We start from the raw sequence: 19685 nt of genomic DNA on the forward strand, positions 1-19685 counted from the left end.
AACAAATGATTTGTTTTGGTACCCTATATTGGAGTAAATGGATTGTAAATTGATACAGTAAATTAATTATTATGATGAATTTAAACCTCAGAGCTCACTGCACTTCATTTTGACATTACTTTCACAGTATGTACAGTATACATGCTGACATTACTAGAACGAGCTTCCTAGCTCGTGCATTGCTGCATCATCTCTGATCATCTTACATCTAGACCTACTCTAGCACATAATCATTCATTTTCTACTTCTAAATTACTAAAGTGTATATCCCATTTTCAGAACTAAAAATCAACCCTGGTCTCATCTCCTGATGCAATAATACTGTACGCTAGTTAGACTGTACATCAAGGTACATCTAGCCAGTATAAAACACAGCGACTAAAGCTCTGACTGACTTCAAGCAGCACAAACACTTCTTCAATTAAGTTTGATTACTCAAGCTGCAAACTGAATTTGTTTAAGGTTCACAAGAACCTTGTGTGCACTGTAAAATATTGATCTTGCTTACCATAAACACCTCTTGGCTCCTATATCTAATGCTTCATGGCTTCCTAAAACTGATTTTACAGTTTAGGACTGATGTAGCTGAGGTTTCTGTAATTTGCAATGCCTTTACTATACTTTTACTAGGCCCTGTGGTAATATAAGTAATTGGAATGCACTCTGAGATGATCCTTACCATGAAAAATTATGTTCTATAAAAATACCCATTTGCCTTAACGTCCAATACGATTCACAAGACAAGGCAATATTTCTCAGTAGTTCTTCACTAAAGCGTTCAGGAGGAGTTGGAGGACTAAGATAGTTAACAGCTTTCTTAGCCATTACTTGCTTGCATCTGGCATGCTTAAGAGATGAACGCAAGCTGTCCGTGTTGTCTTACTGTATGAGCCGTCAGAGGAATTTTTGTAATCTGTGCAAAGTCAATGCAGATCCAGCCTTAAGCAATTTAGGGGAAAAGATTCCTTCTGACAAGATCCTAGCCCATCACCTTTTATTATCCTTCTTTCAAACTGTGGATGGAATCCTAAAGGGAGACTGAATTTCAGACACTCAAAGTATTCCATAGGTCACAATGTAGACCACTGTCATTTGAAAGACAGACACAGACCATTTGAAATATTTTTCTTTCTATAAAATATAAAAATTCAATCCGTGCTTCCTTCCAGCAAAAAACAAACCTCCCAAAAAGCTAACCTCCCTTAGCTTCTAAGCTGTAGAAGCTAAGCCACTAGCCCATTTTGTCAAATTTTGTTTTGGTTACATAAGTCTTCTTTGTCTCGATAGGCTTTACAGACTGCTTAAAAGCATTCAATTCAAATACGAACATATGAAATATCCAGTTTATATTTCAGGATTAACATACAGTATCTTTCTATCACATGACCAAACCTGTCAAATTCATTGACAGATACAGTAAATACAATAGGAAATGGTAAATGATAAACGTAAGAACCTGCGGTTTTTGAATCCTAGCTTTCAAACTTTAATTTTTGCAAGGAATCGTTCCCTTCTCGTAATTAAAGATAAGTCACGTTCAATTCTGATTGGAATGTCTGGCCTTTCGAACCTTTTGCTCCAGATCTCACCATCATTAAGCACCACATTGGAACATCAAGGCAGGTGAGTCATTCATAACAAAAATGGTAAACAAATCTAGAATGAAAAGTTCTCCCTGGAAATTTGATATACTCAATGTAACATTTTTAAGATAATTCTCAATATAATGAAAATAATTTATAAATTTATAAAGATAGTATTACACTTGTATGCACTTACTACGTCAATTAAGATAGAGTATTGTCCACTGTTAAATTGCATAAAAAATGTAAATCAACAGATAGAAACTGTAGTTATGCTATTATTTGACAAATTATTATCGAGAAATCACTGGATTCTACAACAAATACCATTTTGTGACAGAAATCATTTCATGTTACGAGTGCAGTTTAGCTGTATGGTATGAATGAAAACTGGAGAAAGTGACAACATCTCTATTATTTCACAATACACATTTAATTGCTGTAAGCGTGTTCTTTCTCTTGCATTACATATTGTATTTTTTAGTTATAAGATTTGTTGTTTGGCAAATAAAAACACTGTGTGTAATAGTCCGTTTAACCCAGTGATTAAACTTACCAATTATAGACCTATTGCCACAACACATACAGTACAGCATGGATAAAAATATCAAGGAAGGCCTTTTATTCATTCTACAAATAAAATAAAAATAATGTCTTCCAGGAAAGTATTAGTCATCAGCAAACACACTTAAAAAGAAAGAAATAATATAGTTGAAAGAGAACAATGGAATCAGATCACTTCTTCAGGGACGCTGGAGTTCATGTATCTGACCTAGTTGATACATGCTGCTAAGAACAAAAGTGCAAAGACTTGATAAACTGACTGTCAAGAACAAGGGCGGACATTAAACATGTACTTCATCAAATATCATTCCAAAATAATGCTTGCAGTCAGGTTTCTCAAGAACATTATGTAGCAGACAAAAATGGAAGATGGAATAATGTGTAAAATATTACACCGTTATAAATGGCATAGAAAACTTTGTTTTTTGAACATGCTGGATACCTCTGTAGCTTACAGAGGTCTGTAACTGAACTAATATCATTAGTCAGCAAAGCATACTGTACATTTAATGTACTGTATGTATGCAAACTTTATTAAATAAGTATGGCACATACTCTATAATAATCTTTGTTTTGGCATTATGCCTGCCTATTCATTGCATTTCCAGATCTCCTTAATCATTTGTCCCACTCACTAGGTGTTTGTGCCTTATAAGATAAGATAAGATCACTTTATTAGTCATATACAATTTCTTGCATTAAGAATTTGTCTTTTCACTTAACCTACAGTAGCTTGCTCTCCATGTATACACAGGTGCAAAGACAGGGAGAGAGAAGTTTGGGGTCAGAGAGCAGGGTCAGCCATTTATACAGCGCCCATGGAGCAGTTGGGGTTAAGGGCCTTGCTCAGGGGTCCAACAGAGTAGGATTCCTCTGCCGGCTGTGGGATACGAACTGGCAACCTTCCAGCCACAGGCCCAAATCCTTAGCCACAGAGCCACCACACCCCCCTATATCTATATCTATTATATTTAGCCATCTGCACTGTCTTAATTTCTAAATATCTTAATCATGACCTGATAAATTCCAGCTCAACTTCTTTATAAATGACCTTATAAATATCAGTTTGACTTAATTAAATTAGTAAAAGAGTATTAGTGTTGATGTGTAAACTAAAAACTCAATATTTTTTGCAAAAGTAGAGCTTTGTCCACTTTGTTATACTCCTTCAACTAGTAATAAAACTTTCCTAGCAAAAGGCTTGGGGGAGTCTTCAATGTTGTTAATGTTGACAATCCCCTTCAAATGCTGATTGTCTATGTTGAAAAACTAACCACAATGGTTTTCTCCTTTAGATTAACTGTTATTATGACAGTTCTGAATTCTAAAGCCTTTCAAACTCTGCCTACTTGTGGACAAAGAAAGGTACTGGAGGTCTAAGCATCCTAAACTGTCTGTATTACTAATTCTACCTCCCACTGTTTGTTAAGGAACTCCCACCTACACATTACCCTGGTAAATTAAGGAAAATACATTATTAGCATGTAATATCATGATTCTGTTTATACGCTTAGATTTGAGACTCGATGAGCTGTGTAGTTTATACACTAAGACAGTAAAATAACTTTTATAAAATATGTATATTCCATGATTATGCTTGGTATAAAAATGGTCAATTAAAGATCTTTAGTGCTACATTTAGACACAGGTTTTGTTCAAATGGTCAAAGGATAGTCCTTTGAGAGTGGTGTCCCCTAATTTTTCTCTTTTTAAATTCAGGAAGTGTCCTAAGTCTCTTTAAATTATAAACAACTTACAGTATGTCCTGTGGAGTAAGGTCCTGTCAAGGTATAGTTAAGATCTACCACAGCTATTTCACGACTGCAGCCCTCAAGTACCAGCGTTGGGGACTTTTGATATGCTTCTTTCAAGTCAAGTTCACTTATTAAAAACAATTTATCCATTTCTTTTCCATCAGAAAATCCATACAAAAATGTATTTTCTGATTTTGGAAGCTTTAATGTAATGAATATGTATGGTTTCATGGCAGGGAAATAAAGTACTGGTACAAGAAGTGCAGACTTTCCTCTCAGTAATGCAGGTAACTGTAGACTTTATTAAGAAAGTATCACTCTTCTGACACAAAGCCAGCATCTATGGAAAATTAACAGATAATTGTACAATGTTCCTTCTGGGTTCTTGCCAACCTCCAACTGAGAACTGCAGAAAATCAAGACCTAAAACAACAATTATCATTTGATTTCCTCTGAAAAAGTATAAAACAACGCCTGTGATAAACTCTGGAAATGGCTATCAAAGAATTTACAGAAAAGCTATTTTTGCAAAGTCCCAATTCAATAAACAAACATATTTAAAACAGATTATATCTCCTGTCACTGCTGTCGTGATGAGATATGTAGAAAAGACAACCTCGCTGTTGTCCGATTTCTATTTTTAGTAGCAATAAAACTATCCTAGGAAAAGGTTTGGGGGAGTCTTCAATGTTGTTAATCTTCTGGAAGCAGTTTAGTTTTCCATTATTTCAATCTTCAAAGATATGGAACACATTAGTCACAAACAGGCAAAGTTACCTTTTGGGGGCACACAGGGACTATATTCCTGCAAGTTAAATCGAAACGGCAAGTAATGTTCTACAACAGAAATCTGACTGACCAAGAGCCTGTGTCTGGCTAATATTCCCTACTGTAGCTGAACTCTACTCATACTACACTCGGTTGTTAGACATGGCCAAACTGCAAAACCTGAACACAGTAATGAAACTAAATCTTCCTTGCTTCTGTGCATTTTATCAGGGGATAATCTGAATAAACTAAATATGTAATTGTATCAGTATTTAAGACAAGTAGACAACTGAAAGATGTTTTGCTCTTTCCGTTCATGCAAATTAAAAGATACAATATACGTATACCTGAAGATTAAATGCACAAACAATCCTTAATCTGAGAGTTGTACCTCAATTTAGGATGTAGGACACAAACTGTACAGTACCACTAAATACTGTATCTATCCAGACACATTCACATACAAACATTGACTTACCCCCTAACATGTCCTGCAGTAATTGTGTAAAAGTGGGTTAACTGCTAAATGCAGCTAGATGATGATAAGATGTTTACAACACCCAGTTTACCTTTAACTTTCAAATGACAAAGATTTAAAGCAAGTCACATTTTTACATATACATACAGTACTGTACTGCACACACTGTGTAGTAGAGTAAGAACCAGAAGCAGCCATCCATGGCCAGCAGTGCCTGGGGTTATTTTGAAAGCCTAATTACAAGAAATTGCTAGGGCACACATTCAAGCCAGCTGATAATACTTGCAGTGCAAAAAACGTTCCCCTTCGGCGAAACAAAAGGCAAGATAACATGAAGAAGCTTTAAATATCCTTCCACTAACCCTTGACACTTTTGCACAGTCTTCCAGCTTGATTCTCGTGATTAGGAGCACTTTGACAGGGACATAAAAGCCACTTGTGTCTCATACAATCATCTATTATCAATCTGTCAGAGTAGGACATTCTTGGATGTCCTGGAATGTAGGTTCAGTATGTGGTTGCTTTAAACTGGACTGATTAGAAAATAGCAATATATTTTTATAAAAAGTAATCGAAAGTTTCACAATATTCTAAATGAAGTCTTACTATACACAATTTTAAATAGCATTAAAATAGCATTCCTTTATTTACAGCATATTCTGTGCTTTTAACCATATATCTTAACATGTTACCTTTTTAACTACTTCCCCACTTTTTCTAGTGGCAAATTACAGTACGTCTTTTTTATAAGTAGTCTCTTCCGTGTTTCCCATTTTACCTGCATGCAAAACCCCCGTTATATCTTTACATTAAACATCACCTGCCAGCTGGCAAGGTGAAGAAAAAGTCAGCCAACTATTACCCAGACAATTTCATTCAAAAAGACATTTGCAGTCCCTACAGTACAGTATCAGACACAGTGGATGATCAAAGAAGACAGCAACGGTGGTCACATCTCCTTGTTTGTCACACTACTCTGTGGCAGACGTTCAACAACACATACACAAAAAAAATTACAGTGTAATTTAGGGTGCATACTTCCCATATTTAACAGCACTTTCAATGGTTAAGCACAAAGTATTTAAATATATCAGAAACAAGACCATTTATTGAGGTCAGAAGACCAAGTTATACTAGATTCTTAATAGTTCTGATTAGCTTTATTGAACTGATGTACAGTAAATGGTCTTTCAAACAGTGACAGTAAAGTATGAAGAAAATCAGTTGTTTCTTTTGATTCCCTTTAAGGAGGTCTACTCTATTATGAAACATATACAGTATGTGTATAAGATGTAAGGTTAGACTGCATATACACTAAGCTAACCCAATCTATAAATAAACCCAGCAAAATGACACACAACTGATTTCTTTGATACAAGGCACATACTACAACAGAAAGCACATCTTCTTACATTCATGTAACTTCTTTTGTAAAATTTATGATTAAGAAACCATTAAATATCTTTTATTTATGGACTGTTAAGTTATTACTGTCAGATCAGAGCTCTCTCCTGTCAAAATCCATGGTAGAATCGTTTTTCAAGCCGAAGAAAACAAAGCACAAAAAACCTCATTGGAAGGTTGTGACACCTCTGAGCTACAAACTGCATTTTTATCTGTTCAAATTAAGATATTCAGGAATTGAGTTAGCAAAGTACATTATTAGAGAACAGTCTAAGTGAGACAAAGGGTTATTCAAAGACAGGAAATGACTGAGTAAATTAGTGTAATTGAGAGAGACCATCAAACAAACCTGCAGGAAGAGAAGAAGGGTCTAATTTCATTTGCAATGTTGCAGCACATTTTGTTTAATCTCCTCCTGCACAGCTCGGCATTCACTCTTCACTGAGCAGGCTTAAATGAACTTAATCTCTACAAACATTTTTTATGGTTGCCACTTTCTCTAAATTCGCTACATAAAAAACAAAAGAAAAACAAATCAGTACAGAAATGTACCATATAACTTACAAAGAATTCCTTTGAGGTCATGGTATCCCCCAAGAGGATGCATCTTAAAAGAACCGCAGGAATAAAGATTTAACTAGTCCTAATTAATATCCCTATCATTTCTATATACTGTGTACATAACTAAATACAGTATATACATAACTAATTTAAATGAACATTATAGCCTAATGTATTTACTAACTTAATAATCGTTCTTTTAATCAGCCTCAGCACTTCAAAGATAGAATGAAGCATCTCCATTTTAATCCAATCTTTCAATTTCAGTGGGTCTTCTCTTTGTTTAGGCAGATAGGGTGCTTAATGCAATTTAGCAATTTTTAAATTTATGTCTAAGAGCAAAATTGCCTTCAGAGTCACAAAATTGCAACAGATCCATGACCTCTGCTTCAAACAGGAATGTCTCAGAGCACATCTCTGCTGAAGTTGGTTTCTGTTTTTAAGCTTTTCATTAACTGAAGAAACAGTCAGTTGAACATAAGGGTAGAGATCTTCAGTTCCTGACATTAAACGGAACACAGTTTTAAAAAAATCACAATTGTTATCTCCAACGTCCTCATTTCCAAAACCTTCTTCACATTACTTAACAAAGTACTTGTTTAGTTTTTTTAACAACTGTCAATCATTAATTATTTTCTAGGTGATAACCACCCTCTGTAGAATGAACGGTTGCTTAGCAACTCAGATTACCACATGTAGCAAGAGGAGTATGGGACTTCTCCGGTGCACCCACCTGTCATAGACTGCTTTCATTTGACATGCTGCTGCAGGTCCTGAAGTGCTTTTCATGAGCGCTAACACAAACTGGAGAAGCAGAGCAGCCTCTCACTAGCCACATTTTAAGCAGGTAAATTTCAGGTTCACTGTCCAGCAAGCTAAGGAAGCTCACCCCAGACGGGCAACAACCAGCCAACGGTGCACCAACATTTAGGAAACCGCGTGTGCAAATGATGTAGTCCAGGCCTGAAGTGGTGATGGTGATGTCTGGACTATAGGATTCAACCTGTGCTCCTCATTAATTTTTAATTAATGGAAGTGAATGTTCTATTGTATATGCAATGTAAGGCAACACAAATTGTAAAATACAGGATTGAGTACTATCTAGATCAAAAAAACTTGCCCATGGCAAAGAGCAGAACAGATCTAAAACATGCTCCCTCTTAGTAAACGTCCCTCACGCAAATGAAAAAAAGCTAAAGAACAGCATGAGATCAAAAATGAATTAAATAAGAAGTGAATGATGTAAATTGAATCAATCTTGTTGGTTCATACTTTATTTTCAAATAGGAGTGGAGTGATCAGGAGTGAATGGTGTTCATTCAGTAACTCTTACAGTTGCTGAATGATTAGGGAGGACACACTATGGCAGCATACAGTATGTGCAGCAGAATAAGAATGATAGAGCAAAAATGACTGGTTTGCGGCTAAAAAGCACCTGATAAATGAATTTGTTTTAGAATCATCCATTGTTTGAATGATACAAACATGCTCAGAATTGTTTTTAAAAGGATAAAGAATTCTGCATGAGCAGCCCACATTATACATAAATACAGCTTTCTCCAAATACATACAGTACATACCCACGGTACTGCTAAATAATATTACAAACATATATGTACTGTTTGTAATTAAATGTTTTGTGCATACTGGCATTTACTGTACCTCTCAACCTGCCTGACATCTGCTACATTAGTGTTACCACCCTTTTTACGACTCTCCTCCCTTAGTGACAAATGCTTTCCTGGTTTAAATATACTGCAAATTATGACCTGCTGACCTTAACAGTCCAGTCTTATTAATTGTTACATTTTATTTGTGTAATTCTTAAATTTTACCTCCCAAACCACTTCTCTGATAACACATTTGAGTACAAGTTTCTGACATCCCCTTCCTGATGGGATAGTAACCATTGCATTAGACGTGAGCTTATTAAGACAGTTAAGCCATTAATATATTCAGCCCTTATCTTAATATATATAATGAAAGTTTAATTAATATCTAGAAGAATGTTGGTGTGCTGCATGCCCGTATTTTCTTTGCAAAATCAATTTTTAGTTCATCAAGTGTATGGATATATTGTATTTACAGGCTACTGTACATAACGTTACAAAAATGGCCTGTATGTTAAGACAATAAATAGTTGAATTAGCTAATTAAACCTTAGCTGGAATGAAAGCTACAGTATTAGATCTTCCATTACAGTACAGTATTTAATTCTGTATGATCTGAGCCCCCTCACACACTCCTGACTAATACCAGAAATAAAATAAAATAAAGGTATATACTGGGATATTTTAAACATGGATTAATAAATGACAATTTTACTCTGATTAAATAACAAAATAAACACCTGGATTGAAAATAAGATGCCATTTGAAAATCAATTATGAACAAAAGAATTTGAATTGAACTTACCATTCACACAGATCTCATATGTTGTGCACAACTCATCCTCAAATAAGCAACCTGGTGATAGAAAAGAAATCTTTTTAGCAAATCAATAGTCCATGACACAGACATAAATTCAATTCAGAAGAAAGAAAAGGATACTTTATCTTTAACAGCCTGGAAAATAAGACAATTCAATAAGCAGTTCTCAATCCATGGTAACAATGGTTTATGCTAGAATTTGCTTAAAGACTTAGAGATGTGCTCCTGTCAGCATCTACCTTGTTCATCTGTTCAGATAGATGATCAAAGTTAAATAAAAGTCTCCACAGTGCTTTTTTTTGGATCAGGTTGTCAAGCCAGTCTATGAAATAATTACTCCTTGCCATTACTGAGCAACTCAGAAGACTCTGGGGAAATAATCTAAATGTACAAAGGTGCGCCCTCATAGTGGCCTAAAATCAAATGCGCAGTCAGCCATTAAATTAACGTTTTGGTCACAGAAGTGCTCTTCATTCTCAGGCCTGCTACAACATAACAGGTTGAAGGTAGCTCAATCACTGTAAAGTGTAACTTTTTTTCTCTGTCCTACTGCCTGAATCATACTTGACTGTTCTTTCTACCATGCCTAGTGTTATTAAAATAACCTCGCCATTCTGGCGTTTTGGAACTTTTGCAAACAGCAACACTGTTCTGGAGACAAAGTGAATGTGATCAACATGCAAGTCATGTGGGCTGAGACAATGCTCCCTTCGCAATTAACCACACTTCATGGTCCTCTATTGTGACCACAGCTCTTCTTAACTTATACTGTATCAATGTTCTGGATTCAGGTACAGCAGTTAGCTCTAATAGATGATAGTAAAATAGGAGGAATAGCATTTCTGGATGAACACTGCCAGAAACAAAATTCAAAATGACCAATTTTAAGACAGGGCAAACAACGCATAAAGCCAATGATGATATTTCAGTATATTCAGGTACAGATCCCTAAAGTCAGGAAACAAGATGTGTTACATACTGTACAGTAAAACGTAAAAATGTGAGTTTAAAGAAGCTAACTGCTGTATGAAAAAAGTGTTCATGTTGACTATTTTTATCTTCTAGATAATTTGGAGAAAGAACAAAAAAAGCAAAATGTGAGGATACAGTATATAGAGAGTGGAGTCTAAATTAAGTGATGTTATATTAATTGACATTTTAAAAAAGAAAAACCCTCAGAACTTATTTAATAATAAAAAACGATTAATTTCAAACTAATCTATACAGATAGCTAGATTTGTTACAGTTCTATTCACTTTCCATTTCAGGAATGACACCAGTGTCCCCACACAAGAAGATACATTTTTTGAAAACTCTGTTCTAGACTGTTTCATAAATCAACAAACGATTGCTACCAGGCCTCTTCAGTAATACTTCATATTTCTGCTTTACCAGAACCTAGTTTTCACATTTGATCTTAGCAGGTTCTAAGAATGAATTCCCAGACATCAGTCATCATGTTGTAATTCAGTGGGAAAACAGAGCAGACAATAGGCTTAGAAAAAAAACTGCTTTATTTACATTGAACAAACACAATCCTTAAAAGTCACAGCAAGGAGTGATGAAAGACAACTGTATGGTGAATGATTTTAAGAGCAGTAAAACAGTGCTGTCTAAAAATACTGCATTTTACGTCAGTGTAATTAAGAGTCATGATTTTACATTTTATGAATTTCACAGCCCCATCTAAGAATCAGTGCACTTCTCTATCTAAATAATCCAGTGTACAATATCTGTACCTCCATGCAGTTTCCACATGTGTCCTCTGCTTCGTTTTTCCCCGTTTATTCTGAAGAAAGCCACTGGGTTGACTCTGTCATTGCCTTTGAGGATTTAAAAATACTTGTATCTAAATTGTGCGTCTAAATTAGATTCTGTATATCTAAATTGTCAGTGAGTGTTTACTGTGATGGACCAACATCCCTTCCACAGCACTGCATTGCCACAATTACAACCTTTACAAGCCATAAGCCACAAGCTTCCTGAGAATGGGTGGATAGTATAGGATAGTATGGGTGGATAGTATATATAAACTTTGTTTTTGGTAGACTGTACTTTCAATTTCACTGTTTGACCTTATAGATTAAACTGATGACCGATTTCCAGCTCAGACAGGATCAGCAATGCAAACGGACACAAAATGTTTACACCCATTGAAATGTACGTTCAGATAGAGAAGTGTCTTTGCATGTCTGCATCTCGAGATAACGAAATTGAGCCGTATCTGGTAAAATATGAAGTTCATTAACAACAGCCTAAGACGAAGGCCATGAAACTACAGAAATGAAATCATCATGGCATTCAGCTACCAAAGCCAAAGAAGGGAATTATTTTGTCCTTGTATCCACAGTTAATAAGGGAAGATACTGTACATGTAAATCTGTTTACCATATTGTATGAGAAAGAAATGAGCACTATCTGAATCTGAAAAAAATACAATTCTCCCTGCTCATTTCGAGAACACGACAAAGATTGTCTCATTACAGAGGATGTGCAAACAAGGAAAGAAAAACAGCCCAGCCCCTCTCATGGAAAGAAGCTGGGATGTACAGTGATTGTGAGAGAAGACCTGAGATGAATTGTCCACTCTGCTTTGTGTCATTTTTGCTCTGTTCCCTAATTTTTTGTATGATGATCCGCCTTCCCAGCTCAGCAAAAGCTGGAATGTTCTGCTCCCCTCTTGGTCTCATGTTTAAAAGCAATATTTATCCAGGGGTTCACATCGTTTTTCCAGGCACCCCAGAAACCGTCACCATAGTAATCATATTATCTAGTTTTATTTTTATTATTTAAATGACAGGAAGCACACTCCTTTACAAGTAAATGCTTGTTCATATTACCCACCAATATTATTTCAAATAATCCCACCAAATATTTAGTGTAACTCTCATTTAAACAGGTTGCTTAGACCCTTATTGCATAGGTAATTAATGGTGGTCAATTTTAGTGCAATTCTTTTTATTGAAAATTGTGGGCTTTGTCTTGGTAAAATATCAATTTAAGTTCTATATACAGTACTTAAAATATACTGTACAATACACAGATCATAGTGCATCTACATAGCACAAAGTCTATACTGCATACACATATTGTACGCTTTATCTCACATCAGCATTTTGTCTGGAGCACGAGTCCATATGCGAGTCCTGCGCTTACATGTGCCTCTTGAGGCTGCTCTAGTATATGTTCAACGATTATTTTAAATTGCCCCTTCCCCTGTGACACTGTGATGGGCTGCTGTCTCATTTAAGGGAAAAGCAGCTGTACAGTATGTTCTTAGTTCTACAATAGGCACTGGCTTTCAGCAGTGGCAAAAATAGCTTGGGAAGCTATTTTCTTGTTTTTTTTCCATTCAAACATCAGAGAATCCAGAGGCTCACAGGGCCTCTACAATATGTAGATCTCGGGTTTCCAGTTATCCTTTAGGAAAACGTTAATGGATGCTGCTTTCATGCTTGAAGAAAGTTGCTGTAAAATGCCAAAAAAAGATGATATAGTGTTGTTTTGTATATGACATTTGTGCACCTATTTCCTGTGTTAATGTTCTGTGTCCTGCTAGACATAATAAAGTGAGACTGTAGCATGCAGTAGTTTTTGAATCCACAAGAAAAACAGTTTTCCTTCAATCTTTCCTGTGAAATACTTCCTCCAACAATGCCTTTAAATAATTGAATCTAGAGAACTCTATATACAGTACAACATAGAAGTAATAATCATGCATTTACTCATGAAATTAGAAGACAACCACGCTAGTAATTATATAATACTAAGCATGTTAGTTAATTAATTGCTTCCTTCCTTCTCAGCATACTGTAACCCTAATCAGTTCTGGAAGGCTTATCTGTCATGTTTTACGTACATGCCAGTAAATAAGTATGCCTATGGTACTGTAGCTCGCCCCAGAGTTGACTAGCATCTCAGAGATGATGAGACAGTTAAGAATTTATTTATATCAGTTTCTAAATTATTTAAAAGTACACTTTGTTTCCTTTGGAATACTTTATTTTAGGTTTAATGTTTCACTTTTTAAGCCCACGATATGTGGTTTATTTTTTTGCCAAAAACACATCTTCTAGCTGATAAGGTGACTCATTCTGCACATTATGGAAGTGAGGCAGCAGCTTGATAATCCGGTCGCTTAAAATCTATTTGTTTTTACTTTTCATTTCCAATGATGAAGTCTCTTTTTTCAAGATGGCATTGGTGGCTTACCCAATAAGATTAAATAGGTGGACTTCACCATCAGTTGTGAGCAGAGGGAAGGGATTAGTAAAATAAGTAACAGATCCCAGACTCATGAAAATGAGCCACTGTAAAACAGAAAAAATGTTCCTGTGATACAACACCTAGCATAAATGAGGGAAGTTGCAAACACAGGCAAATCCAGTAAGTTGATTATGTGCCACTATGCAGACCCTGATAGTGGTAGATAGTCATAGATTTAGACAGGTAGAGGAATGATGTTCATATCAAAGAACTGCCTGGGAGTCTGGTCTATTTCACTTTGGCTTTGGGACTACTCGCAACAGGAATCCGAAATGATGACTTTGGAAATAACCTACAAAGCTTGGACTCATACAGTATGTATTTGCACCATACTCCCAAAGTAAGAGCTCTGTCAAAGTTATTGTATCAACATCTCAGAGTACCGACCTTTTAATGTCTAAAGTCATTGTTTAAATCAGTTTACAACTCCAACACTAAATCAGGCAATAAAAAATATTTTAAGTCTGTAAGCAGCCTCTTAAAGACATGTTTAATGGTTCTCAACATCTGGAATGTACTGTGCTCTCAAGATACTGTTTCTGCATTAAGCTCAGGTAAAAGTTACAGCAAAATTACTTTAACACATATTGTACTGCAGATCACATTTTTAAAACACAATGTACTGTAGTTACCTACCTAACTGGGTACTCAGCCAACTGCCAACTTCTACAGTACATGGAGAAACCCAGTCACAGCTGCCTTTGGATCATATTGTTGCCCACCCTCAAACCAGTGACCTCAGGGCTGTGTCACATTTCCTTGTCTTTACTATTCTCAAAGCCAGCTTGTCTAATATACAGTATAGTTTAAAGGGTAAACAAATATATCCAGCACAAATTAATGTTGTATCCCCTCAAGTTAAATAGCTTATAATATGCAGGAGTTTCCTCTTGCATGTTTAAATTAATAGTTAAACCAAAATCCTGAAAACAAGTATCTGTGTACTCTATTTTGTTGTCAGCCTGTTTTTTCAAATGTTAAAATAATATATATATATTTTTAATACCATTAAAAGCATAAGGGAATCCCTCCAGTATGTCTTCTGACAAAAACTGATCACTTTACAATTACAATCAGCTACCTATAAAATATTTACATTCAGTATTGTGGCTCCATAACACAGCTTAGGAAGAACATGATGAATACTTATTATATTTACATTCAATAAGCTAGTCATAACAAATCAAAGTTTAATACTCAGAAAAAACATAACATATTCTGGAATATAACATGGTGTATATTTATGGCTCATTGATCTGTTAGAAATACCAACTACTAAGACACTAACAGAGGCATTAATCATATTACTTTTTCCTGAATACCAATTTCTCTACATTTCTTAGAGCTGTACACAGACCCTGTCTGAAGAAATCCTCAAATATCAGACCAAAATGTTAACTTCTTTAAAAGATACAGTACTTCAGCACTGTTTACCCCTCTCATACATTACAGTATCTCTAAATACTGATCCATGTTCAGTTAAAAATTTCAGTGAATGAAAGCAGCCTCTCGCACTCCAATAAAGTTTCATACCGTAGGAATAGTAATAGAATAGTCTGATACTTTTTGTAAACTACCAAAACTACATATAATTTTGAGGCTCTTCCTATTGATCGCATTCTGCTGACCAGGCTGTCAGAGGCTTTACAGTATGTGCAAGACAAACTCAAAAGATATTTTAAACTACAATAAGAATATCTTATCTTTTCAAGGATTTTAGACAGTAGCAGGAATGTTGTCAAAATAAAGCCTGTCCCTCTGTTCAATTCTATAACTTGAACAACCTGTCCATAACATCAATTTGTTATTTCACGCTAAGTAGCCATACCATCGTAGTGACATAGTGATGAGATCGGCAGTCCTTGGCCATTAAATGGCACCTCAATTTTGGAGGCAATGTTCTAAAGCTCCCAGGAGCCAGCTTACCTGGGTCACACATTGATGGGGTTGCAAATCAAGTGCAAAACATAGCATGCAAGTTAACCACAGACTGCCCAAGGCCTGTACTGCTTGTGTAAGGCACAACCGGTGGTTGTGGGACAGAAAGGGCAATAAAAGTAGTTCAAATAGGTAGCCGTGTCAGCATGTGTAGGCTGCATACCAGAAGGAGGCTCCACTGCCGAAATGTTGTGTTTTTTTTCTCTCTTTTCAGCCTGGAATAAACCTTTACTTGTTCCCTGCAGGGTAATTTAAGGGTATCCTTAGTATGTACAGCGTAAGTGAATGTTGTATCACTTATTTGCCACTGAATAACTGCCATCCAGATACTGAGACTCAGCAGCAGAATCTAAAATAAAAAAATAATTCACTTAAATAGACTACCTACTTACAGTACATTATGTAAAGCATTATGCAGTAAGCCATAGCAGGATTAGTATTGGGAGAGTTAGCGAAGAGTAAGAATGAGGAGAAAATTTCAACTGAAAGAAGATTCTTGGGGAAGAAAGGGGGTATGGAAGAGCTTGAGAGAAATGAAGAGTAAGGAAGAGTGAAGAAGAGAGGAATCTGGGTGCCACTGAGTGATTCAGAATGTCCGAATTCTACATGTTACATGTACACGACTCTGCAACATAGGTACAGTTGTAGCGGCAATGCTTGTTAATAAGACAGAATTAAGCGTTGCTGTGCTTTGCTAAATGAGGCCCCACCTAACTCTCCATCTCTGTGGTGTAGCCACAGAGAAAGTATTCATGCAGGCTAATTTAAGATGTTTTCTTTTGATAAAGGACAGCTCCCAAATGGGGATGCACTTAGCTAAGCCTGGCTATCATGATCAATGGTCATCCATTGGCGCCTATCTGTCTAGGGAGTGCCTAATGGACATCTGGACTGCATTCCTAAGTGTCAGGAGTAAGTGACTCATATCTCACCTTGATCAACCAATCAGGGACTGGCAGGGCGTGGTAACACCACGTGGGTCTCCAATGCCCGCCAAACTCTCAACCAATCAGCACACATCTGTGTCTTGGTCAAAAAGGGAGCGCAAGCTCAGGTCGGGGCTCTCCTTGGCCATTTTCGCGCATCCTCAGAGACAATCACGTGACAACTGCTGTTGTCTGCACTGGGACTTGGACTTTGTTCTAAGCCCGAGGTCGAGGATCCCGTACGTACTCAGAATTCTACCAACGTGAATGCTCCGCTTGATCAACGGCAGCCTACAGTTGGACCCTCGTCGACAACCTAGATAGCTTATTCAGAAGCAGCGCTGGACCGGGAACGAATCAGCTTCTTCCCGGGCAAAAGAGTGACTTGTGAGGACTCGCGGTCACACTCTGTGCATAGAGACTTTCTACTAGCCAGCCGGACTCCTGGTAGATTCCCTTTGGAGCAACGACTGCCCTGCGCGCCACAGTTAGATTCCTCCGCCCTTCCTACTCCCAGCTGCACCTCGACTGGTTGGCCGGTAGCCAGAGGCCAGAGGTCAACGCCATTTGGACAACCGCTGGAACAAAGGCTGCAACAGAGCCTGTCAGCTGGTTTGGTGTTCGTGCCGGGAAATTCCAAATCCATACACAGTGGATAAGTAAACCCCATGTTCTACATTGCGTATCGAGAATTCAATTGTACCTCAACATAAGTTGTTATCAATTTAATTCATGAGTAATGTATTTACTTCTGAGTTTAGAGTAACAGTGGGTAATAACACTGATTAGCGAACTGGTGTGACCGAACAATATATATTGACGTATATTCTCTGTTGTGTATCTCTTTGTGTTTGCATCTCTTCGAGATTATATACAGTACCTTGTATATCGATAACCCTCACAGTAAGGTCTGCCGCTTGTATCCAGGCAGACTAGTATATGTTTGGTGCACAATTTATGTCAATAAATGTATCTCGTGTATTGAACTCGTGTGTGTGCGTTGTTAGTTGTTCTGACGATTGATTTTCTAAAAGCCACAACGAACCACCTCGTTGCAATTAATAATTGTCTCAGTAACACCATCAAACCACTACACAGTACACACTCTGTGTCTTAAATGTATAAGAATTTAAGAACATTAGAAAGAGAAAAGGCTATCTGGCGCATCTAATTTTTTTGTTTGTTTGTTTGGCAGCAACTAATTGAACCAAGGATGTTATCCAGTCCTGAAGAAAGCTAGGGTATCAGCTTTATCAATGTACTGTAGCTTGGTAGCTTGTTCCAGACTGCAACAAACCTTCATGCAGTAACAATGCCTCTTGCTCTCAGTTGTAAATGCACTTTAAACCCGAAGTTTGCATAAATGTAAACTGTTCAGGGACCAGGGGTGGAAAGGAAAAATATCTTATATATGTTACATATTAAATATGTTGACATATTAAATATATGTTCCTCATAAACAGAAGCATTTCAGTAATTTATTGACACATTCTATGAAATACAAAAGAATCAAGCGTATTACGAAAACATGAGTGTATCATTAAATAAATGTCAGCAGCCATGTATACTGCTCTGTTAATCAACGTGCTAATGCATATAATTTGTAGTAAGAGCATGACTAATTAAGATTAAAGTAACACAATGGGATGATAGTCAATGTTTGCTCAATTGGTGGCTTAATGAGTAGGCTGTATCATCATCTTGGGAATGGGTGACTAAAATACAGGTAATAAAACTAAGTCATGCAAAACAAAGGGCCCTACTTAGTGCAAATGAAACATTTCATTTTCTCTTCCAATTTCTAAAAAGGTCATTATTATTTCATAGTAGTAAAGTACTATTGTAGACACTGACTGAATGGCACTGAACCCACTATAAAAAAGTTAACTAGTGACTCAGGACTTTAAAGTAATCTGACGGACATGAATCACTATACTGTTACTGTTAAGTATTCACGCTCAGTGATTATTAGTTTTGATGTCTCTGTTATGACATCTTTTGAGTTCAGTGCATAACATAATATTTACTCTGTGCTTAGAAGATAGTGAAGTATACTGTAGCATGATTATATAAGATTCACAAAATATATTTCTGTTATACCTTTGTCAAACACCTAGATCTTTAACAATGCAGTACAATTCCACACATATAATTCTGCATGAAAACGTTAAACTAGGGCAGCTTAACAGGTCCAGCTGACAGAAGCGCATAAAAGTCTATTTGTCAAGTTAGAAAGTAGTTACCAATACTCACAATTCAACAGGCCTCCCTTGATATTTTAACTTTATTTTTCAACTTAAATCTGGGATCCCTTCTGACCACAGAGACACTTTAACCATCTCCTAAAAATACCATCAACCTGAAAGTAGTATACTGTATCTACAGTATGTCAGGGTCGCAGCTAACACCAAGATGTGGTCAACTACAGTACCATTGAGAATACAAGTGAGAATAATGGTAGCCAAAAGCATAAAACCAGAAGTGATTTGCAGACTTCCATGATGGATATTCTGTATGCAGTACGGTATGTGCTTTCACTATGAAGAAAATTGAAAAATGCCACATTGGCCATATGTTGCAACTTTATACTCTTTTAAATGGGAAATTAGTTGTGTTTGTAGATTTTACACTTTAAATGTTTCAGGAATAACTGAACTAAAATCAATACAGTATGCCTCAGTGTTTTGTGAAAGCTGAAGACACCAGCACAGTTATTATGTTCTTAGACAGACTTCTTGTGAAAATTACCCCTAATCTTTACTTGAAGGTGCATTGAATACACATTTCTATTTCCTTTAAATTTTAGAAAGTTTCCACTAGGTAATCAAACAGGACATGTGTTTTGTTAACACTCCTACATGCTCATTGTTTCACAAATGTTCTCTCAGATTTTCCAGAATCCCTTCATTTCATACATCACTATTTTGATAACGGCTCATTATCTTTCTAAATGTTTTGTCATCCCATATGCATGAAAAACGAAAACAAATGTAACCTGTGAGATAGCCTGTTT

General features: G+C 36.4%; 1 protein-coding gene across 2 annotated transcripts in view; it reads right to left on the minus strand.

The window, feature by feature from the left end:
* Positions 1 to 19685, minus strand: part of ptprn2 (protein tyrosine phosphatase receptor type N2) — a 317622-nt gene that overhangs the window by 275405 nt on the left and 22532 nt on the right. For both annotated transcript variants that reach the window (XM_015354876.2, XM_015354875.2), the window contains exon 2: positions 9528 to 9578. In XM_015354876.2, coding sequence (XP_015210362.2) covers positions 9528 to 9578 — 51 coding nt within the window. The remainder of the gene's footprint in view (positions 1 to 9527; positions 9579 to 19685) is intronic.

This window comes from Lepisosteus oculatus, chromosome 6 (genome assembly GCF_040954835.1).
Source record: "Lepisosteus oculatus isolate fLepOcu1 chromosome 6, fLepOcu1.hap2, whole genome shotgun sequence".
Lineage (NCBI taxonomy): Eukaryota > Metazoa > Chordata > Actinopteri > Semionotiformes > Lepisosteidae > Lepisosteus > Lepisosteus oculatus.